At 42.5% G+C, this 25,186-nt stretch overlaps 1 protein-coding gene across 5 annotated transcripts in view; it reads right to left on the reverse strand.

The window, feature by feature from the left end:
* bcas3 (BCAS3 microtubule associated cell migration factor) overlaps positions 1-25,186 on the reverse strand; it is a 323,554-nt gene that overhangs the window by 230,151 nt on the left and 68,217 nt on the right. For 4 of the 5 annotated variants that reach the window (XM_040006480.1, XM_040006484.1, XM_040006483.1 and 1 more), the window contains exons 15-17: positions 24,381-24,708; positions 7,383-7,533; positions 769-813 (exon numbers count right to left, since the gene is read on the reverse strand). In XM_040006480.1, the coding sequence (XP_039862414.1) occupies positions 769-813; positions 7,383-7,533; positions 24,381-24,708 (524 nt within the window). The remainder of the gene's footprint in view (positions 1-768; positions 814-7,382; positions 7,534-24,380; positions 24,709-25,186) is intronic. The other variant, XM_040006481.1, reaches the window with a different exon arrangement.

A 25,186-nucleotide genomic window follows, 5' to 3' on the forward strand; every position in this document is an offset into this window, starting at 1 on the left:
GAGAATATTTTGTAGGAGCGGTACACATCACATTTCCATAACCAGACAGGACACTGTTCACAATATCAGAATGTGGCACATTTCCTGCATGCAAACACACATCTGATGGAAAAAATCTAGCCAAAGTGGGATAAAATAAAATCTGAACAACATGTGTTCGACACAAAGATATTATTGGAAAAAGATCATCTAACGTAAGAGAATGAAAAAGACAATAAGACAGCGATGTCATTTTCTGGTGGGTGGTTTAAAGAAAAAAGACAACAACCAGATCAGAAGTTTGATGGAAGAGCGCTGAACCCCTACAGCATGTACTCTGAACTCCCAAGCAAAACCTAAAGTATGAAGTTTGGGCTTTGAGCATTACTTCACATGTAACACCATACCTAGCACCTCCCTGCTGCTTTGCATATTTATGCATACTGCACAATCTGAAAGAAAAAAACCCCTTTTCCCTTAAAGCGCTGCGGTGGCTTTAACACAACATGCTGAATCATCGGACTTTAAATATAACGTTAAACAAAACAAAACCAAAAAAAGGGAAGAATAAGGGTAATCAAAAACACACACACAGACACAAAAAGATGAGAAAATAAGAAACACTCCTCTTTGGGATTCGTACCCGCCGAGGAACGACCACACCAACTCTACAGAATGTGTTGAAAATATACCAGGAGACAAATGAGAGGTAAAGGAGGCAGTGTGCTGTGGTGCTTTATACAGTCGCATGCTGCCAAGGGAGCCGAAGAGGGGAGAAGCAAAACTCACCATGGAGTTTTAATGGCAAAACATCCCGCCCCAAAGAGGTAGGGTCTTCATGAGAGGGGGGAGGGAAAGGGGGTGTTGGGGGGTGTTGAGGGGTACAGAAATAGACGGAAAAACAATTATTAAAACTAGCACACTTGAGCAAACACACTTTTCACATTATATACTTTTTGACATGTCTGTTTAAGTGCACAACACATACGAGGCAGGAAACAGAATGTCTGTGTGCTAAGATGGATTTGAAGACCTACGGGATACGTCGATGATTCATCTGCTCGAGCTGCTCCGTAAAGCGTGATACCATATATTTGGCACATGCATCACGTCCGCAGACGGACGTTTTGGGTTGTTTTTTTCTTCTTTCGACATCTGTCATGTTTTTTTCTCTCTTAACTTTAAAGGGATCGGGTACATGTGCGCAAACTTGTACCCAACCATGTAAACGCAACGCGGGAAAAAAATACTTTGGGAAACTGCTCTGATTGTTGTGATTGGGAAAGAGTATGAAGAGTTTATCCAATTTGTATAACAACTGGGGACACCAGTAAAACTAACAGCACTCAGGCACTGTTGAGACAAGGAGTTGTGTGTTTGCATGCAACTTCTTTTTTTAGTGCAAGTGTGTATTTATGGCTGTGAACTGTCTTATGAATGTGCATGCCTGGTTGGAAGAGACGGTGTTGACAAATGTGTATTCACTGTGATTATGTTAACAAGTATGCAGTGTGTTTGTGCGTGTGTGTGTGCATCCAAGAGTCATCTAGAGTGTAGTGTCTTTTTCGGGGTGTATTTCTGTCTGTCAGTCTGTGCGTGTTTCTAATGTTTACGAGACATTAGGAGTGGGAGTGTGTTCCTGTGTTTATTCTGCATGTCCAGAGATAGTGACAGAGCTCCATAAACAGTTTACAGTAAATAAGCCGTTTCCCTATAGCAATAAAGGTCCGATGAGACTGAACTCTGTCCCTGCACACCAACCTCCCCCGACCATGAAAAACAGGATCTCCAACCAACGAAAGCACTCCGTAGTACTTCTTTATTTTATCGCTTTCGCCGCATCCTCCCGGGCCCTCCCAGTGATAGCTCGCAGTCTCCAATTAGTCTTGGTACATGAATGTGTAGCGTGTTCCGCCGGGAGAAAGGGAGCAACAATTTGCCCTGGAATGTCTTACTCCTGGAGTGCGAGTTGACAAATGAACACACTGGTTGGTGTAATGGAGGCCCCTGGTAAACTGCCGCTTATCAAAGAGCTGCACGGAGGGCGGGGGGTGATCTCTAACGTCTTACCCTCCGCTGAGTCTGTTGAACTTTCTGAGCCCAAACTCTGGCCTCCAACTGGTAAATGGATGGACACCAATTGTAGAAAGAAGGGCAGATGGGGTCAGCTCTCCATAGGCATAGCAAAGGCCAAGTAAGCTTTAGGATTTACAATGTGCCACTTTGTCCCTACAGTCTTCCTGGAACATGCTGGTGCAATTTATATACTCGATGGAAATTAATAGCAGCAGAGTTGATGCAAAGAAAGCTGCAAGAAGGCTACAGAAAGCAGATCAGGTGGAACCGGTTAAAGTTCTTCTGTCATGAGTAACTGGTATTCATAGTAATTAAACATTCAAACAAGACATGTCCTCAATGTCTCTATATCCACAGCTCAGCAGGGAACCACAGTTCATACAGGCAAAAAAACACAGAAAACTTTTCAAGAACACAGACTTGAACTTTTAAAGAAATGAACTACAGTGTCACCAGACTTACACAAAGAGCTATTTTCCCAAACGTGTGCATCAGCGTTGTTTTACACCAGACTTTAAAAATCCCAAACCTATCCTTTGGTGTTACAAATCAAATTGCACACTCCTCGGAATACAACAAAAGCATGAGGTCACGCTGGGAGAACTGTCAACCGTGCTGAGCTGGCAGTAAACAGTTTTGACCTCAGTATAGACAAAGAGCACCCGATTACAGTATGTGATGCAAAGCACGATGGAGCGGGTGTGGTGAGCACAGAAAGAGTCCCTTATAGGTCACAGGCGTGATGAGAAACAAGTCAAACATGGGTCATTGCTACAGAGAGAAGTCAGAGAAAGAGGGGGGGTGGGATCGACCTGTGAGGGTGACGACCCCACTCCCGGAGAATAATCGTTCACACATTCATCTCTTAACCCGTTGGCCCTAATAGCAGCTCCGCCTGGGCCATTAAAAAGAGAGGGAAGTGAGGTGATTTGTGCAAATGGTTTAGCCTTGCCGCCATGTGGTGCGTTCTTAAAGCCCCTTTTCTAGCTCCGGTCTCAGTGAGCCTCTGCGGCTCTGGTATCGGGATGGCTCACACACGCATTACAGTAATCTGAGGGCACATCTGCAGCGGGTCACAGGGTCTCATTTGTTCTTTTGCTGTTGTCTTTTTCGTTACCCTGCCTGCACTCTATTCGCCTGAAAATGTCATCAGCGGGATTTGCTCAAAGGGTGGTATTTTGTTTTGCGTGTGACAATCTTTCCATTTGGATTTTCATTTGTCCGTGTTAAAGTCAGACAGTGTGTAGATGGGATAAGTGTGCAATTCTTCATCCGTTTGCAAATCCCTAATGTGACCGCGACAGGCATTTTGACAAGTTAAATCAATCTGCCCAGTGAATACAGGCACAAGTACAGCTGACTGCGAATATTTCTGTCTTAATCCTGTTCAAAGATGAAGTTGTGACAGGAAAGAGTCTTTGGATTTTGTGATCACAGTCTTTGGGATTTAATTCAACTGGGTCTAACACGCTTCCATATTAGGCTGACAGGAAACAAGAGGTTGGGGCAGAGGTGACACACCTCTCTTTGTTCGGTATTCCCAAGAGACTCTGAGGAGTAGCAGAAGGTTGGCTATGTTCCTCCACTCTCTGCCCTGGCCTCATCTGGAAGGAGGTTATCAGGCAGATGCCTAGCCACATCCGACTCTCCCTATTTTGACGGAGTTGGGGGAGCATCTAAATTAAGAGAGGCGAGGGCTCTGTGTGAATTCGCTGAGGTTTTCTTTGATGTCAAAAACCTGAGGCTTCTGAAGACAAACAGCAGCACAATTATGCACACCGGTGGTCTGCAGGAGTGCAGCACGTACAAAGGTATCTATGCAGTCAGCCAGGTCACAGAAAAGGGGAGAGAAAGCTTCATTAGTGTGTGTGTGTGTGTGTGCACTTGTGTCTTATTGCAGGGTGCACACAAAGGCAGCTTGGTAGGGAATATAGGTTAAGCAGCTGGTGTGTTCCTTTGCCACACTGCCAACAGAGATCTGCTCATACAGGTGTAAATACAGCTGCTGGACTCTCCTCTCTCCCTCTCTTTCTGTCACATACACACACACTTACATGCACAAACACCCACACTTAACAAAGAGAGAGGGGCTGGCTGCACAGACAGATGGTGCCTGGGCACTACTGTGCAAGTATAGCGTAAAAGCATATGATATCACTCCCCACTCTAGGGGGTCAAACCTGCTGCCTCACTCAGTGTGTGTGTGTGTTGGTGTGGGGTGCAAGCCGTGCGCATGCAGGAGCAGGGAGCACATCTGTGCACCCTGATACATTAATACTGACACCTCCTCTGGACTTGAATGGATGGATGAAGGCGCGCCGAGGCAGTCTACCAGACTGTGATAGTGTCCTCAGAGCCGATACAGCTGTTGGAATGTTGCACAGCCGTGGACAGCACGTGCAAACATTTGCACAGTTTTACACAAACACAATAAGGATATGAGCACCTATATCCTCTGTAGTTAGTAATGACACCAAAGCGTGCACGCTGCTGTATGAGCCGTTTCGTCCGTTATCTGTACATTAGCAGCTGTATTAACCCTGCTAGCTCCAAAGTGAGCGAGCAGAAATATTTCAATATGCAGCTGGAACAGAAGATTATAAACACTTAAGCTGAAGAAGGGTTATTAACACTAGCTGTCACGGACAACCACAACATAAACTAAGCTGAATGAGTTTGATTCATGAAACTATTAACTTTGTTACATTATGATTTCTAAAAATTGAGAGGTGAAGAATATGGCCGATATACACACAAACACAATACCTGTGTTTAAAATGAAATCTTCTTATTGTGGTAATAATGAAAACAAGGAAAATAAATATATAATTTGATGTTTTTTACAAACTTGCCACCAGTGTTGGTCAAGTTACTTGAAAATAGTAATTAGTTACTAATTACTGATTAGTTCTCCAAGAAAGTAATCCCATTACCTTGCTGATTACTCATTTTCAAAAGTAATTAGTTACTTTATTAATTTTTAAAAACATGATACACAACCTGAGTACGTAATAAAGCAACAGACCTTTCAGCCCAATTCTTTTTCTTCTGCATAATTAATCATATGAAACTGACTCAAATGAAAAAGTCTCTTTTTAAAACTTTTTAATGAGTTTTAATCTTTTAACTTATACATTAAGCAGGAGTGGGGCGGGTGGAGGTTTGCCCACAGCGGTCATGTCAGTGGGGGGGGTCCGGGGGTTTCTCTGTGACTGTCACGTTCCCGTGGCAGCGTGCTCGCTCAGATTTGAAGTTTAATTTTTCGCTGTAGAAAGAGGTTTTCTTCCCACGCAGAGCGTACAGTAATGTGATTACTTCCACGCTTTAAACGCTGCACGGTCGTACTCTCTCCATCACTCCATGTTATCCATTGTTGATCTGCGCACGTCTGTCGCTGCCACGGACGCTGCACGCTCGCACGTCATTGTCATGAGACGCTCACAAACAAAATCACAGTTTAGTAGCGCAGCGTGCTTACTGGATTTTTGCAATAGTAGCCCCTTACTTTACTCTTTACTTCAAAAAGGTAATCAGATTACTTGTGTAACTGCCTGTCTCTGCTTGCCACCTCCAGTTTAGGGGAATCCTGGCGGTACGGTGTGACACTGAAATCATTAGACATTTCACAGGAACACAGAGGAATGAATGTTTTGTCACCACCTGTCTCCTGAACCTTTTACACAACTTTGAAGATTTGAGTATTTCAATAAACTTTGCAAAATACAGGGTTTTTTTGGCCTTTTAGTCTTTATTGGATAGGAACAGTGAAGACAGACAGGAGAGTGGGGAGGGAGAGGCGTGCAGCAAAGGGCCGCAGGTCGGACTCGACCTGCTGGGCGCCTGTGCTCACCCATGGAGCTAAACCAGCGCCCACAATTTACATCTTTAAAAAAGATAAATGTATTCACCTGAACAGACTTTGATGTTTTGCAATTCTCAGTAGTTTAGTGAGAGTTTTTTGTGCTAAAGATTGGAGTTTTACACCGAATAAACTAACAAACACAATAATGGTCAAGAAGATTAAGGATGCAACAGACGCCCATCTTTATACAACATTAAATATCACAACTGTAAAACCAGAATGCAAACCACCAGGACAAGGACATCTTCATAATCATTCTGGCACGGGACACCACCGCAGCGCATGTGCAATGATCATCTTTACAAAACAAATGAACTTTGCAGGTCTTCTTAATGATTTGGGGAAAAAAGCCTGATGTCGTTTATGTTGACCGCAGGGTCGGGTCCCGATTTTCATCCTCAAAGCTCACTTATCAAATATCACGGGAAAATAAATCCCTTGGCGTCTGTTTGAATCATTATAGCATTTCCCATTCAAACAGGGCATGAAAATTACATTTAAATGAAAATATTAAAATCTTCCCATATTTGTGGAGCCACCTGTACTGTATGTAAATGCACTTAGCAAAGGCCTTTAGTTGTTGATGGTCTTAAAACTACATAATTTCAATGTATGGCAAAGATCCAGATGGAAATAAAAGTCAGAGGTGCATGAGAGCAGATGTGCTTTCACAATTTAAACGCCTTCAAACGTACAAAGCTAGCAAGGCTACACTCTAACATGAGTGTTATTTGAAATCATTGGCAGGATTGAACTTATTTTCTTTTATCGGAGAACGTATTTGTGCCTACCAAAAGAGCCCGCAGACTGAGATCGCATGTGTGTGTTGTGCTTCATTACCCTATGCAAAAAACACGGCGGCCTGAGACAAAAGAAGTCCATGAGCGCCGGCTCGAGATGAGAGAGGAAAGGCGCTGGCCTATGCAGAGCCACTGCTGACACAACACGCTGTTTTTATAAAGTGATTACTGGGAAGAGACAGAAACTCACAGACTGAATGTGAAAATGTAACAACAGTATGATTTAAATTCCTCCTCTATGGCCAAACTGTAAATTTAGCACAGGTTGCGAAGCCGCCAATAATCCTCTTACACTCTGCACAGTGTTTCAAAGGCTTCGCTTGCGCACTCTGACGAACACTGGAGCTGGACTAGTTCTCTAATTATTACATACGTGCCATGAATAAACCGTTTCATCTGAAGGGGAAAGATGTGCCATCGTGTACAGATCCACGTGCTAAAACATTACAGTTTTTAATAAGAAATTTATTGGACTGCTGTTTATGGCAATAAAGAGGATAAAGTAAAGTGACTGGCCAAAGCACTAGTGCACACAGTTATGTATTCTGTGTAATGAGGTAATAAGATCATTTTATTTTGTAGCTGAACACATGTGCTTCATAAATTACAGTTCCTGTGGAGGAGGTTTATTTGTGTGTGTGTGTGAGAGAAAGAGAGATACCAACCCTGTGCGCTTGGTGATGGTGCCCAGGGTCATGGGCTGTTTGATCTGAGCCAAAGGCAGCACCACAGTGAGGCTGGGCAATGGGATGAGCCGCGGGTTCCCCATGTTGTTATTGGTGAAATTGTTGTACGAATCCTGGCTGCTCAGTTTGGCTGGAAAACACACAGGAAAATGCGGGATTACTAAACGTGTTTGCAGCGAACAGACGTGTGTGTTCCCTTAACTGCAAGGCCAACCAAATCTCCTATTCATGGATCTGAAGTGGAACATGAGTCACTGCAGGTAATGGTAGCAGTTGGAATCAACAACTTTACATGCATTATTCATCTTTTCTATGCTCAGCGGTTGCTTTTTCAGTTCAGCACTCTTTACAGATGCTAATTCTCAATATTGCTCACTTGGAATTAAATTTAAAATGTCATGTGACGTTCACATCAAATTGCACACTAGGCCACGAGAAGACATCACCCTTCTCTCTTCAGACTGAACACTATCATTTTTTTTTTTTTTTTGGACCCACCATCTTCCTCTCCCAGCCCGTAACACACGCAGAAACACACAACTCAGAGTTCAAGGCCTCCTGTGGAATGATTGGAAATAACTAGCTCAAGATGGTACATTACAAAGGCTCTGCTTCTAGTGCCTGGCAGTCTGTTAATCAAGGCCAATCAACAGGCCTAACGCACATGCACACGCAAACACACCCACGCAGACAGACGATCCAGAGAAACACATCTCATCTCACACACACCGTGTAGCTGCAGCCAAACATAATCAGGCCATGTCAAAGGGCTTCTTCAAGGTCTAATGACCTTAACCAGCTACTTCAGGGAGAGCAGCAGCTAGTTCACTGAGTTTCACTTAACATGCAATTAGTCTCATCTTATTAGCAGAGCAATTTTTTATACAAGTCAAAAAGCAGGGTTTTTATTGGGTTACTAACATATTTATTGTTCTTCCCCTTTTAACAATTATATTAACTACATCTTCTAAGGTGAAGAACAATGAGTCCCACTCGAGTAAGATGCTTTAGCGATTGTGAAAAGATGGTGAGAAGAGTTTCTAAACATCTAAACCCAAATGTTACATTGTTTCATTTAATCACCAGAAGCAAAACATGAATCTTTTCTTTCTTCCCTTTTGGCTTTATTTGCCCACCTTTGACAAACTCACTGGTCAGATTTAAGCCTACCCTGTTATATTTCATACTGTAACGACTGCAACCAAAGTTTGCCTGAAAACACTGATAAAATCAAACAAAAGAAATCGAAACTATCTGCATGCCAGTAACACCACCATTCTTTTGAGTGCTGCGAGTAAGGGCACCTATTAATACAATGAGAAAAGACACAATTACAAATAAACAGTTACAAATGAAAAACCAAACTATAGGGGTTTGGAAATGTGCATTACAATACAACTGTGTTTTGTAATCCTATGACAATACTGGAATAAAAATTAAAAAAAGCACCCTCCCGATTCAATAGGCGGCCCAAGGAAAATTCCAAGTTCAAGTGCTTTCAAAAGAAATAAAGAGCAAACCTGTGGGTGCACCACAATACACTCTCTGAATGTTTTCCTTGTTCCATTTGTTGCCTTAATAGATGAGTGACAGTCACGTAACATAAAGGAATGAAAAGGAGGGAGGGGGGACACAGACACAAAGAAAACAAGGCAGACATCAAAGGTTACAATAAAGGTAGAGAAGGAGAGTGCCTTGTCATTATTTGGAAGGAGCGATCAAGAGGAGGCTGAATGCAAGCGGAAAGGGGGCCGCTGAGTGTTTTGGTCCAGTCTTTTAGATCATTAACGTGTAGCTCTGAGTTTCATTAGTGCTGCCAAAGCTCTGCTTTGTGGTCCTCCAAAGGCCTGTCTTTTAGACCTCTGCTGGCCAACAATGCCGCGTGACCTTCGCATGGGGAGAGCGGACCATTACGCAAACCTGTCCTTCATTTCCCTCTGCTCCTCTCTTGGTCAAACGGCCTACCCAGGCAACTCCTGAAAGCCATTCACATTTTACAAGTGCTACACACCCCCTGAACCTGGGAAGCACCTTTTGTGTTGAGGAAAGTAGGGCAGATGAGGGAGGACAGAAAAAAAAAAGAATCTGCACAGGAAGCAGCCTGAAAAGCCATAATGGTGCTTCAGCTAAGAGGGGAGTTGAGCGGGAGGCTTGTGCGCGGGGGCGTCAGTGAATTTAGTATCCTCCGTGCACGCATGCCCCCCGATGGATTATTCGTCGTCAGCCGCGACCCTTAAAAATAAGGCGCACACACCGGGTTGTAGAACAGGTGTGGCTAAACTGAGACGGTGGGGTAATGATCGCTGTTGACCCGGCTGTCAACACGGCACTGTCACTCGGGGCTGAGGGGTCCTTAGCTGTCATAAGCCCCCAGACACAGAAGACGAGTTGGTACGGGCCGTGTTAGAGATCACGGACCGACAGAAGATGATATGTGAACTGGTGGGAGGCAGACGGGAAGCCTGTGTGTGTGTGTGGTGTAGACATTCTCACTGAATGGGAATGGTATGCGGGACATTTATCAAGGGAAGGTTTAGGTTCTATTATGTAATATCAGACTTCACGGCCAACTCTGTGAACTACAGGAAGTGTGGATGCAATATGGCGTCAGTCATTTTTAGTTTATTTGGCATGACAGAAGCTGGGGTATGCATAAAGTACCAGAGCAAAAGAAAGAATAATTTTAGTTGCTTATATCAGGTTCCTCCAGACACTGAGTGTGGGCATGGGCCTCTGCAGAGGACTGTGTGGTTAAAATTAATATTTAATCCAACAACAATTTAATCACTGATCATTAATAATGATCTGATGGCATTAGTTTAATTTTGCATACACAAAAATCCAAATTATGTAAGCATTTAAAGACTTTTTCATTTCAAGCTCCACAAACTGATGCGAGTGTTACTGCTGCATGTACACAGATTATTGTTACGAACACTGCAACAGCAGCAGGTGGGGAAGGCTGTGAGCTTGGGCACTGTTAAAAGATCTTTGGCAATGCGATCATGTGAAACTTCTCTTCTTTGCTGTTATTTTCATAGCCAGAGTGGTGGAGCAGATGTATGCAAACAACTGATTAAGGGTGTGTCTACATCCAGCTATGGTAAACAGTGGGAGTGGAAATCAGGCCTGTGCACGCGTCTATTTATATCAATTATTTAGAAAACAAAATGTTGTGTGAGCACAGTCATTGTAACTATTTATACATGATAGTAAGATTTTAGACTTTATTTACAGTTTATTAACAATGACAGGTGAGTAAGACAACAGCACCATTTTCTTACTGATACTATCGCTGCAGCAAACCATTACATTTAGTACCTGCTAATGTCACCTGCTCTGCTTTTATCACAATCTTGCTGCATTTTAACTTTAAAGGCTTGCTGCGTGTCCTTACAGCGGGCATCTAAAATCATTTGAAATCATTTACAAGTGCAGAAAGAAAACAAGCGAAACGCAGAGCGAGTCTACTACAAAGAGAAAGACAAGGTAGACAGATGAGAAGCGCCTGGCAGACAGATAGCTCTAGACGGAGGCCATGATTTGATTAATGACTGGGGCGTGATGTACCCAAGCACTGATACATGACATCCCCATGGAAAGAAGATCCATCAATGCAAATCCAGCTCCGTTGCCGTCATCCAGAGAAAAACCTTGACCCTGGCGAAAAGTCATACCAACACCTGACCCTCGCCTTTCTTTCTCCCCTAATCCAACCATCCATCCAGCACTCCTGCATCCATCCTGCCTTGTCTCAACAGCATTTGCATTCTCTTCTCACATTAAGCCTCTCTCTCTATCCTTCGCGCTCTTTCTCTCTCCTCAGCCTCCCCGTGTCACGCTATCTCATGTTTCTCTCCCCTCTTTTAATACCCTATTTGCATCCAATACAAGCAGGTGGCTTGCAACTTGGAGCCGATGTGCGAAAGGACAAGCTCTGAAGACTGTGCGCCCAAGCAAACACTGTGTCTTATTTGAATTGTTCTGCCAGAGAGGATATTTCAGTCGGTGGGAAAAAAAAAAAAGCAAACTGCAATGGAGGGGAACTGAGATGGGGAGGCAACAGGTTAGGCAGGTGACATGTTGAGTGATGCTCGGGGAGCTAGGAGAGACCTTGGACTCGAGGATGATATTGCAGCTGTGAGACAGAGGGGCAGAGAAAGAGACGGAGACGTTGTCCCAGTAGGGGAATGCTTTTATGTTTTTTGCTTTTGAAGATATTTTTGGACAGAAGCTGATATTCCTCCTTTGCTTACTTCCCATTTCATGGTCAAAAAGATAAAAAGCCTCTGTCTTAATGCAAATAGCAGTCGTTTCAGCGTGTAATAAAAACTTTGCACGAGCTAAACAGGAGAATGGTTCTAGAGAATGGGTCTCGTCAGGGTGGGGGAAAAAATTTCTGCATTTGGATGATGGATCACTATCAGCCAGTAAAACTCTCATTGGGGATTAACGGCTGGGTGAGGCAGGTTTCATCACAGGATTTCATAAACAAACACACCAACAAGACTATACACGCTCAAACTGGATTTGAGCTTGATCCCACAGAGTGTAAAACTGCCAGCGCTCAAAGTGTTGAGCACAATTCTCTCACAGTGGAATTAATTGTGTGGTTGTCTGCAGACAGAACGACACCCACATACCGTGCAGTTTTTGACATGAACAATCACTTATTGCTCTGATACTCTGAACTCTTTGAAGGTCAAACAATCTAGTTTGACTTAACAGCAATACACTTGAAATTGTGAATAGCTTTTATTTCTGTCAATAGCACTGTCTCAACTACACCCAGCACTGGGTGTATTTGGCTGAAGACTCTGTTTAAATCATTTTCCAGCTTTACTGTTACGAACTGGACAAACTTTGGCACGTTAAACTGTGTGGAGGAACTTTGGTCACACAGGAAGTGGATTTCACAGCCTACGTAAATTAGTTCTGGGTGTCAAACTTTACTTTGGTGCCAGAAACATGTCAATGGCGTAAACATCAAAATAGCCTCGAACGCTTTATATAGCCACAAACATATCAAAAGATGACATTATTTATATATAATCGCAACAACGCCAAATTTCCTCCATGAAGTGGGTGTAAATGCTGGCTCACCGCTTTCCAATCGAAGCATCTAAAGGGTGCGGGAGGTTTCTGGAGCTCCTCAGCCAGCTGAATGTAAATCTGCCCTTATACATAATCATCATTTTATTTACCCTAGTTTAAAGTTTTGGAAGTACATTAGTGTTACGCATGAAACTAATTTTATTTTTTAAGATCCAAATAAATAATTCCCACTAAAAGTTTTACTTTTGCTCATGCCTGATGATGAGTACCTTACCACTGCCCTGCTGTGGTCGTAGCTGTCTCTTTAATGCTGTGGCCGTTTCAGGTCATTCATTCATTTAGGCAAATCAATAAGCAGGCGTACTTTATGGAAATGTGTTTTTGTTTCCCCCCCATTCTTTTTGCATCAGTATGAGTTACCTTGATGTGACAGGTGGAAAACAGACACTTTGGTTATTGTTTATTCATTTTCAGCTATACTATGTATACATGTACTACATGTATGCAGACAATTCTTTTTTCCAACTGTAAAGCTAAAAGCATGTATTTATACGGTGAACTCCTGACGAGTATATGTGAGTAAATGATGACATTGATGGAAAAGTACTGTGGATTTACAAGTCTGATCGAGGAAAGGAGACAAGGAACCATGGCACGAGTCACTAAACAGCAGAATTTGTTTTATTCTTCGCTGATGGAGAAGCTTGCACCGATTCTGATATTTACACAAAGGGGTTACTTTAAAGAAGGCGTGATGGAGTTTATCAGATCAGCAGGTGTGCCAGAGCAAAAAGCAGCGAGGCCGTTTTCTGTTTATGGCCTAAATCTGCTGACGAGCATCACACTGGAAGGTTTCTCTGTAAACTTAAAAACATAGTAAAAGGTTTTTAATATGGGGTTTAAATTGGATTAATTTTATTAGTAGCAGTTAGAACATTTTATTTTATTATCATCAGTGATAAATCAATGATCCTCTTTTTGTTGCTTTTTAATTTCGATTTCATTAAAAGGTATTTTACATTTATAGGTTTCTAGTTACTGACACTTTAAATTTTATTTTTGCTAAATACAAATAAATGAAAAAAATGTCATTATTTAAAACACACAAATCATTTTAAAAAAGTACTGCTTTACCATTAAAACATGGATACTGACTTTGATCTAGTATTTCAAGAAACCTCAAAGTAGCTCAGCAATAATTGACCAACAGCAGCTGACCTGCACCAATGTGTCCCCAAATTCTACCACCTGACAATGCAAGTTTCCCAGAAATGTAGTGAGAGATTAAAGCAGGGAAGAAGAAAATGCAGCTCTCCCATCTCCAACTCCCTGAGGAAGCATTATTAAAACACTCACTTCCACAGGAGGAGAAAGAGAGGGAGAGAGGAAAACCAGAAGGGAAGACAAGAAAGTGAGAGAAAAGGACTGTGGGGAAGAATAAAAAGGGTCAAACACAAAGGGGAGTAAAAAAGAAAGGAGAGGGGATCCCCCACTGGACAGAGTAAAAACAAATTAAAAGAGCCCTTATAAAACACAGATGCTGCAAAGAAAATAAACTTCACGAGATTTACTGTTTTGCAAAGGAATCGGAAGACTGGTGGAAAAGCCATCAGTCAGAACGCTTTGTTTCTCCTCCCTTCTTTCGTTCTCTCTCAGGTAATGTTGCTGAGGTATCTATCTCCTCGGTTTTCCCTTTCCACCTCTCTCTCTTTTCTCTTTGTACAGTGATCTCGCTCGTCTGCTATTTTCAGTCAGAGTTAAGAGTCGAGGTCAGGGCGGCCTGTGTGAAAATGGCTTCCTGCCCGGTCTCCAGCTCCCAAACCGCAAGCTAACGGGGGGCTTTTATTAACGGCCCTATTTGGGAAAATTTTTTGAACATTTTGTATTTTTATTGAAGTTTCTCATGTCAGGAAGCTTAGAAAAACAGACACTCGACAAGAGCAAAAATAGAAACAAAAGCCCAAACACGATTCTTTTCTTTCTTAAATTCCACTGAACAAACACCAGAGGTAAAAAAAAAAGAAAGAAAGAAAGAAGAAGCGAGGCTTTTAGTGTCAGACATGCTCCGTACGGCCAAGGAGCAGTTTGTTCAGAGCTTAGAGCAGTCGGTTCTGTAATGAAGAGGGAAAAAAGCAGCAGGCAGGAGGGAAAAAAACCAACAAAAAACACAGAAACACAGAAGCGGAACGTGTCCACGTCTAACAACACATATGTGCATTTCTAACTAACAACTATCAGGTGAAAGGAATGCACACAAATACAAAAACACACACAAACAGCACCCTGAAATTAGATCCGCAAGTTTACAGCATGTCAGTATTTACAAGGCTTCATCAGACGGGACTGAGTCGCCAGCAAGAGGAGCTGAGTGGGGGGGTTACACGGCTCCAGTGGATCGGATGACACCCCACACTTCAACCATATGTGTGTGTGTTTGAGTGTGTATCTATCATCTGATTCGGGTGAAGGGGTAAAGATGGGATGGGTTATGGCAATCGTTAGACGTTAGAGAAACCAGAACGAGGTTTGTAAGGTGTCCTGCTGCACACGAAAAGCAAACATCTCCGTTAGACGAGAAAGAATTTGACTGAATGCTTAAAAATCTCAGTAGAAAAATCTGCAACAAATTAACTAATTTAGCAACAACAATCAAAGCAGTATGAAGAGTGTGAACCTAAAACTGCGCTTTTTGTAAGTAAAACTTTTTGTATTATTTTAATAATAGCAGGCATGTTTCCGTCGGGCCAAAATGGTTTTAAATAAAAAATTTTGCAAGCAAAAAATTATAGGAAAAATGAAATCAGATGCAAAAAAATATTCACCTTTGTGTGTGGCCAGGTATTAAGATACACTTTCAGTATGTATTTTCGCCCCGTTGCCATTAATAGATTCCAACAGTTGCTCCAAAAATAAATAAATAAATACATAAATAAATAAATACAACTGTGTTAGCGTACATGATTAAAAACAGATCAGCGTATGCCCGGAGCTAAATGAGGAAAAGCTGACCTTCCTGGTCAGAGAGGAGACTGGCTGCCTCTAAATGCCTCTCCTTTTATAACCCCGCGGTCCAAAGGAGAGGAAACAATAAGACAGACAGAGAGGAGATAATGAGACGTCTGCATTACTGTGACAGCCGCCTCACGCTGCATTCACGAGCCAATGGCAGAAACTCGTGAAGTCCAGCTAAAACGATTAACATATCCTCGCCATCATCGTGTTTTCATTCCTGCAGAGTTCAGTCTCCTCTCTTCTTGAAGGAGGTTGGTATTTTAATTATTTTGTCAAAGCGGTGCCTGTCTTTTTTCGTCTGCACTAATGGACCAGCATCCACCACCTACAGCAGTTAAACACGTGCAAACAGAAACGTGGAAAGTGGGTGCAGACGTGTTTTTCTCCCCATCTCGTGCTGATTGGCTTTTTTTGCGGTTCTGCTGGTAACAACCTGCAGGCCGCTATGATCTGGGTTCAGCAGGCAGAATTTTGACTTCCCAGTCTAAATAAACAGCACGTCAAAAACACTTAGTCCACGAGCAAACAACGAATCTGAGGGCAAAGCAGGGAAAGGTTTCTTTCAGGTTAATATACGCCTCTTTATTTTTAAGGACTACAAAGACGCGGCGTCGCTTGTGCACCTTTAAACTCAAATCAGCTTGGTTTGAATTATGAAGAAAAAGAAATGAATCTGAGAGACATTTTTTAGCAGCAACAGCATGTTTGACATTTTTTTAAATGCATATTTTACACGGGCACACACCCTGCATTAAAAAGATGACCGAACAGAAACGTTTTGAAGGATTTAAGCTTCAGAATTCATATAGAAATGATTTTTAAGCATAAGGATCCAAGTGCTGCACAGAACAAAAGCAGGATGTAAAATCTATCGATTTCTGTGACAATGGACGGCTTTGGCTTTTCAGAGCGTGTGCTATTCACATGGCAGGCAATAAGCTGTAAGCCACAAGTGCTGCCTGTGTGTAATGGCAAGCCAGCTTTATTTCTTTATCTCTACCTTACAATTTTGCAAATCAAATAATGATGAGTGCAGCCAGTGACGAGAGGGTTAGTGGCTACGGAGGCTGAGTTATTAGGGTTCCTATAAAGAGGACAGAGGTCTCTGGCGGAGCCCAAATGCTGGCCAAGATACATATTCCTTGCACTGTGTATTTTTGGTTGGTTTAAAAGCCTTAAAAGTAGAGGGGAAGGCTAATTTTCAGGGTAAACAGCTTGTTCGATTGCTGTGTGGTTTTACGCTGAGCTCTCCGTTTATTGACTCAAGCCAAGCTGGGCTCTGGCTCCTGCGACGACCGCAGGGAGAATCCTGCCGCCGGAGCCGGCAACAAACACGATCCGCAAACACTAGCTTACCTTTGATGGCACACGACTGTTAAATCAAATGTACTGAGTAATGTACAAATCCTCTTGACTGCATGGCAGGTCGAGGGAAAAATGCTTTTAAAAGAACATCTGCTCCTTGTAGGAAGCCATTTGCCAATTCCTATTTCCTGCTGACAAGTAATTTGTCATTTCAATTATTAAGATCTATACAGTAGGATTTAGAGGTGAAGCTGGTTTCTGTGTCACCAATAAAAGAGGCGAATTATGAAAACAAAGGCAGCTCAGAGAAGAAATAAAGTGTCTTCGCTGTTATATAAAATATCTCATTTCAAATGTAACTGCGTCTTTCTCGTTTTCTAAATATGTTAAAACTGAAAAGGAGAAGAGAGGTCGAGAAGAGGCCCCACATTCACCAGATAAGTGTTTAGACTGCCTTTTAAAAAAACACAACCTACAAAGGAGGGCTGCAAGTTGTTTTAGCTGGAGGAAGTGACCATTCATAAAAAAGGGTCCAGAGAAATTACCCTGCTTTCTCTGTGTTGTTAGATTTGTATCAAGGCGAAATCCTTGCAGCAACAAGTCAGGCTTTACGAGTCCTTTCCTCTCTGTGCGTCTCTCTTTGCGGAGCACGGCCTGCCTGCTCTGCTCCTCCCTCTGCAGAGTGTCGGCAATCCTGACCACACAGCGCCACACGGAGGATCATCGTGGTAATAAAACAGCTTCTTCACCTCTTTAATCATTTTATTATTCACCTCTTCAAAAGTTTATTCTGTCTTATTCTACTGTCTGACTGATACTTCCCAAATGATCAATGACTCTGATCTATTTCCAACTTTCAGCTGAGACACAGAAGCACGATACAAATGTCTCAGGATAAAGAACAGGAAGCAATGTTGCTGTCATTGATAAAATGTCAGAACTTCATGTCAGGGGAGAGTGCTACCATGTGCATCCTTGTGTTGTTGTTGGGTGTACAGAAAATGTAGGACAAGGTCAAAGAAAGGTAAGAAACTGATAAACTCTGTCAACTACAGCACAGCGAGGTCACAGACACATGCAGAGGCACAACTTTATTAATAACTCACTTTTGCTGACCCAGTGAACCTAAAATTATTTTTTATGTCCACTCTATAAGTTACTGGAAAGTTTTAAATATCAACAGACATTATTTCTGCTGGAGAACTTTTTTTCATACATTTGAAAAGTACAAAGTATTATCTATCTGAGGAAATTCGAAATCTGTCCCCTCCACGAGTTATTTCATTTATAAAAGTTTAATATGGTTCATCATGTTCTTTTGTACATCACTATGTTTAATTTAAAAAATGAACATGAGTTTCAATATAAACCAATGAAAAAAAAATGGCTGGTTATAAGCTGATGTTGGAGACAATGTGACAAATCAGTGAATAAATGTAACAAGTTCAAGTCTTTCATTTTAGGCATCAAACAGACTGACTGATAAAAATCTAAAAACGCTTTTTGGATTGTTACAGGGGACAAGGGATAGAGCAGGCTTAGCATATCTGCTGCAATATATTTGACCATCCTTTTACTACACGTGAGAATGAACTGCACCAAATGGCTGGAAAGTATGTGTCCACTCATTTGTGAGGTTGGACATGCGTCAGCTAAATATCGCTGATATCTGGGTGAGGTCAGTAGCCGTGGAGATGGTATAGATGGTATAACCACATCAGAGAGTAAATTAAAAAAAATAAAATAAAAATCTGAAATGGCATGCATGTGGTCCCTTTGCAAATGCTGGCTAGCTCAGCCTCAGGCCGGACAGCGATCCAAGGCGGACAGCTCATTATGACGACTAAAGTCTGGACAAGTAATCCATCCGACTGGTTCGTGCAGTTTGCACGTTACTGAAATTAAAATCCCGACCTCCTCTGTTAAAGCCATCTATCGTATCTTGCGAAACTTCCTAGATTTTCTGTCTGTACGCTGCGACTGTTTGACTTAAGGTAAACTATACTGTTAAAAACAGGGTCAGCGCGAGGCCGTGCACATACGTGTCACACACCAGCAGTTATGAGGTAATGTTTCCTTGGCATCGGCTTCAGCAGAGCGTTGGTGTTTTTCACCACAGGACGATGACTGACGAAGGGGAGCGCTGGAGGAGGAGGAGGGCGAGATAAAACAAAAGTCCAAACCCAAATAAGCAACCCGTCAGCCTCTAATAGCAGAAAGGAAGTGTCCCTTTATCAACAAGTGAATTAACAGTTTCCCGTCACACCTTGTTTTTCGCCTCCCCCTCTTTCTCTGAACCAGCGCCAGGGCCCAGATGGCCCTATGATCGGACCACCAGGGCTCCTGCTTTGCGGGGAAACAAATCTGCTGCACTGACTAATAGCCCTGTGTTGATGTTTTATGGTTGGGAAGTGTATTACTGGTGCTATGTATACAATGAAAGGCACCCAAGCATGTGAAAAAATGCACACCAAGTCATAACTGTCATAAACATGTTGCAGAAAAGGGGAAAGCCGGGACATTTCACAGCATTTCATGTGGACAGTAGAAAAACTGACCCTCAGTCAGCAGATAAAAACCTCATCTTTAGGTATTGCTCAGAACTATGGCGCAGTAAAAATATGAAGTCAAAGCAAACCGAAAATCAAAGAGGGTTTTTAGATTATTATGATCAAGCTGCTTTTTTTCCTCCACACACTGCTGTATTATACAGTACTGTGGTTGGAGCTGAAAGACATCTGAATAATAAAACGTCTGCAGTGGCTGCCATATGCCTGGTATAGCCTCAATAACCTCTGCCCTGTGCACAGAATATGCACTTACTAATCTAGCCTTGTATGAGCTGCGCCGCAGACAAACCACACTTTTACAGCATGGGACGCTCACATTATGGGTCATCACCTCAAATGACAATACATCGATCGCACAGAGGACAGGCTTTGGGGAGAGAAAAAAGTACTGTACACAAGGACATAAATAGCCATTTCAGATTTTAACAGCGACAAGAAGCCAGCCAATTGCAGGCTCTATTTTTAGGTGTGCCGGTGGCCTGAGGCTGGCAGCTTTGAGAAGGATGTGTACTTTTCTACAGTTCCTTCCCAAAAATCAACGCTGTCCTCGCTGGCGACAATCACAGGGCAGCTGTTGTGGCTAGGTGGCCCGGCCCCAGCTTGCCTCACCCTGCTGCTTTGTGCCAGCCTAAGAAAACCGTCTTTGCTACCCAAAATTCACACCCAGCCTGCAAAAACAGGCCGGAAGGTAAACACAAAAGCAAATGTGACTCGATGTGTTTGCATCCGGTGAAAATTATGGAGTTTTATCAACGCTGGTGGCGGTAGGGGCTGCATTTCTAAATTTACATGAGGCAGGATGCCTCGGAGCCAATTTATCTTCAAAAAAACACAAAAACAGACAGACAGAGAAAGAGAGAGAGACCTAAATGACCTTCCTCCACAGGTCACAAGTGATAATGGATTACTGAAATAGGCACTTTTTGGCAATTCTTAAATTGATGTCATGTCAAACCCGACTTTAATTTCCTGAAACCTTTTGAACATTACAGTGAAGTCAAACTTTCTCCAAAGGGAAAAAGCGGCTCATTTTTATATATCTTACCACAGGTAGACACTATCTTTTTCAAATGTACACACACACCTAGACACGCACACACAGAGTTAGGCATCCCTGTGTGGACTAATTGTTGACAGGTGGCCCTAATGTTCTCCTTTGAAACCAAAGTGTGATTTACGACCACGCTCCCCGAGACCCCGGCTTTCAGCACCGCTACTACAAACTTATCTTTTTCTCCCTGCTTCTGTCGCCTACCTCCTCCCACTTTTATTCCTTCTGCTCTATCTCTTCTTCATTTTTCCTCAATTGCACCTCATTACTTTGCTAAGTCACTTTCACCTCCGAGCCCACTTTGATGTTTCTGTGCTTCTCTGTCTCTCATCGCAGCACAGCAGTGACTCTCCAGACATCCTTTCAATGTTTGATGAACTATTTTTCACACCGTGGAGGAATGTGTCCATGCATGTACGTGTGTGTGTGTGTGTGTGTGTGGGGGGTTGGGGAGCTACACGAGGAAGACAGGAAGGACAAAGAAAGCAAGGGCACAGTCACTCAGGAGAGTGTATGTAAGACCTGACCCTGAAACCTCATGTGCCAGTCCAGCATCTTCGATCAACTATTTGAAGACTTTTGGGCCGCACAGTGCTGGGCGTAGGATGAGAGACATGGATCGTCTATAATATTTCCATCTATAATATTTATGGCAATTATTGCTATTATTCAGAAAAATAGCCTGTGTTCAATATTGTGAAACACCTAAAAATTGAATGGATTTCATTATAACGACGCTAAACCCTCCAAATATTTATTCTGTCTTTTAGCAGTCCAGCCGATTGACCTCGAGCAGCAGTAATCTGCTATAGTGCCCAACAAACTCAAACACATTTTCAAATACGTGTTTTTAAACTGTGTATAATTTGCACAAAGAAACGGACAAAGGTAAAAGACTGAGACCAGACTACGGTGTCACATTTCTGCCGTATGTGAGCATCCAAGTAGTCCAGTGATAGGAATCGGTGCCTCCACAGCAGCAACCGATAATATGGTATGAAACAGTGTTTACGTTGATGCCACAGTGTAACGCACTTACTGAAGCAGTAAATCACGGAGGGTGTGATTGCACTCAGAGTGACCAATCTTAGCAGACGAGCAGCCGTACCTCATGAACCACAGCAGGAAAAACAGGAACAGGAGAGAACAGCATCGAATCAACTGAACTCAGAACTACAAGGCTTGTAATGCCTCTGGGTTAAACAGATGTTTCATATTGACAGTTCAAATAAGTGAACGAAAAACACTGCAACAACATCCACTGAGCTAATAACATCCAGCAAAAGATAAAGTGAAGTGAGTTCATCTGATATGGCATTGGGAATACATCAGATAAAAACAAAAAGCCTGGTCACAGGATACAGTGAGAAAATTGTTAGATATGATAAGACACAATTTTAAATATTTATCTTCCAACTGCAAGAGGTTAGGTTCCAACAAAACTGCCCATCTAAATATTTTACTTCAGCACATTAACACTTTTTGCTGGAACACAACATGGGATAAATAACAGTGTCTCTCTTAAATAAAAAAAAAAGATGTGTAGATATCCAAAGGAGTACACTGCTCTGTGGAACAGATCACACATCTGCTTGCATGACCTTCACTTTTGAAATTAACGAACTGCTTGTTACAGTACTTTAAAGTTCAGGAGCTTGTTTCCACGGCAGTAAGATGAAAAGTATGTCACGAAAAAACACGACTTAAGTTTTCAAACCTCTTCTACTATAGCATGCAGAATTACCCACCAATCGATTCCCAGTCATGTGGTTCTCTGAAGTGTTTATCAAGTTATCCACCCGCTACTGGCAGCAGCACATTTATCAAAGCTCAGCGATATTCCAGGAAGACCATGACTCATAGAAACTGTGATAATTTACTCCCAGTAACACCTTTGGGGTCAAACAGTGCAGGTTACACAAAGTCTGTATTTATCAGCGTGCATCTTTGCCAGAAAGGTACACACAGCTAGTGTGAGTGGCCTGCAATAGTGTTTGACAAACAAGGGAGACAAGGTTGTGGCAGAGTCCCTGGAAAAGTGGCTCTCGTGACAACCAGTCACTGGAAACACAAACACACATGCACACAGACACACACAGACTCCACTGCAGCAATCTCTAACCTGAAGTAACACTCCATTTAGCTCACCATTTCTATATCGCTGCACAATCACGACAAAATACTTGCAGACGGAGAGATACTTGCTGAAAAAGAGCGACTGTCGTGCTTACAGTCGTCATGTGGACAGAAACACATCTCTAGGTGAATGCAAAGGTTGCCCCCTCCCTGCTTAACGTGTTAGAGGGTGGCAAGAGGGGATGGGCAATAAGTCTACGCCGTATGTACGCAGTAACTGCAGACCCTTCTGAAGACCTGTGTCGTCACCGCTGTCCCAGGAATGTCACCAACTGTTGCGTTAATGGAGGCCACAGCTACTGTGATTGGCCTGCTCAGTACAGTTGTTTCCTCTTATGCATTTCTGCTGCAGTTTTCAAAAGGAACTGTGAGAGAAAATAACTGTTGCCTCAAATATAAGGAACAACAATCATACCCTCAATACAAGGACTCGGAGACAACAGCAGATTCCTGGTTGGAGATTTCATGTCTGAACAAACAACATACAGATTTGCCTACGGAAAAAAACATGACCACAACAAAATGTGGGGACCCAGGAGGGAAAAGGCCCAGTACTGCATTTGTTTCTATTATGGCTAGAACAGCATATAACACCAGGCCACAGCCACAAGGTAATTAACACATAAAACACCACCCACAAGTATAAATGCTGGGAACGGCATTGGCCACTTGGTTAGGTTATATCTTAGATTATACAAAGATTCTCTGCAGAAGTCGAAAAGAGCGTAAGTAAGCAACACTAACGTGGCCGTTAAGGCATTACTAACAAAACCTGCTGTTTGTAAACTATGTTGTTGATGTAATTGTCAACTGATCATTAAAAACAGTCAACCTGAAGCATTTTAATATGTTCGTCTGAAACAGGTCTGTGTTGTAAATGAGACACAGAGTCTCAGTGGAACTTCCTGTATAAATAAAGGTTCAATAAATCAAAATTAAAAATGAATCTGACAACAGGTAATTTAAGTCATTTATGATGTAAACACATTACACACCGATTTCAGCACTCGGTATGTGAGGATATAACTGTATCAAAACTTCATGGGTCAGTACGTACCTTATTTTTGAAGTTGCAAAAAGTAAATGAGTAAACTAACAGAAACAAGGTTTTGGATTTCCTGTTAACTTATATAAACTCTCTATGACGTTTGCTGCCAATTAAATTATTCTCAAAAATGGGGGCTGGAAAAAAACCCTCATAGAGAGTCTAATGAACTTTCGAGGCTAAACTTCCAAGTATATCACAGCTGGTAAAGAGTTCTGGGTGGAATCCGTGGTCTGTTCTAAGGATGTGAATGTGTCAACATAACCAGACTAGATGAGAATTACTGTTTAGTTTACAGAGATTACAGAACTGAGGAAGCTGCTTGTCATCTAGTTTTGGAACAATCATGTATTACATCATGACTAACACATTTATTACTCACTGTGACAACTCACTAATATACAGAGTGTATCAAAAAGAATAATCCAGTTTTAAAAAGCTCTATTTTTTAAGAAATGGACATAGAAGCCAAGTAAGTAATTTTTGAAACATGTGGCTGAATATAAAGTTTTATATACAAAACTCAAAATGTTCACAGGTGCTCAGTGTGTCCCCTCTGGAAGCGGCATATGTCCACACAGTACTCACACCCGTCTGAGCATGTCCGGAGTCACAGCTGTTGCTATGCTACCAACCGGCAACCACTTAAAACTCCTAAATCTGCTCTTTCTAACAGTTTTCATTGTTACCAGTCGTGTGTATGTATTCTTCTGACCACAACTCTACTGCTGAGACGCCAACTTGGACTTCTAAAACTGAAACATCAATAAGCGTCTCACTTCTTCACCCTCCCAGCTCCTTACCATGTAATGGAGACCCTGAGGGGCTACTGGACAGGCCAGGTATGGGGCTACAGCGCCCACCGATGCCTCCTCCACCTAAGATGCAGCCACTTCCTGCGAGACTTCCTGCTCCTCCTCCTAAAGCAGCTGCCCTGTTCAGCTCCTGTTCAATCTCCTCCAATCCAGCGCTCTTTTGAAAGCGCGACATCCGGTTTACCACACGTGGGGACATGTGAGTCCGGGCACACGGTGCACCGCCGTAGGGGTTGATGGGAAATACATGTGTGGTGCCACGGAGGGTGCTGACGGCTACCCAGCGACTGTCCTGGCTGAAACACATGTCCTGTACCTGGATCCAGACAGGTGAAAAAGAAATCACAGACAAAAAACAGAGCAGATAAATGTCACACCATAAGCATAAGTAGTGGAAATGTTGACACATACCACATAAAACTTTCTTTCTGAAAATTCCATTAAAGTGTAGAGGCTGGTCGACGTGTAAAAACAGGACAGAATGTTTTTGTGTTAGTCTAAACCATCTCACGTCCTCAGGGATCAATCATTGGGCATCTTTTCTCTGTATCTGCAGCCCCTCAGTTTCATTCTTAGAAGCCACTTCTATGTGGATGATCCTCGGGTGCATACGCTCCTAAAACAGAATGATGCCTACTCCATACAAACTACACACCGAGTGACTTGAGAAACTAAGTACTTGGAGGGCGGTAAACCTCCTAAATTTTTGGTCCTAATATCACTGGTGGGATGGCTCTGGGACAGTGTGGAAAGCCTACTGTCCCAAACACGGGTTTACAGTGGACCTTGATTTT

The sequence above is a fragment of the Simochromis diagramma genome, unplaced genomic scaffold, assembly GCF_900408965.1.
Source record: "Simochromis diagramma unplaced genomic scaffold, fSimDia1.1 OVJJ01000024.1, whole genome shotgun sequence".
Classification (NCBI taxonomy): domain Eukaryota; kingdom Metazoa; phylum Chordata; class Actinopteri; order Cichliformes; family Cichlidae; genus Simochromis; species Simochromis diagramma.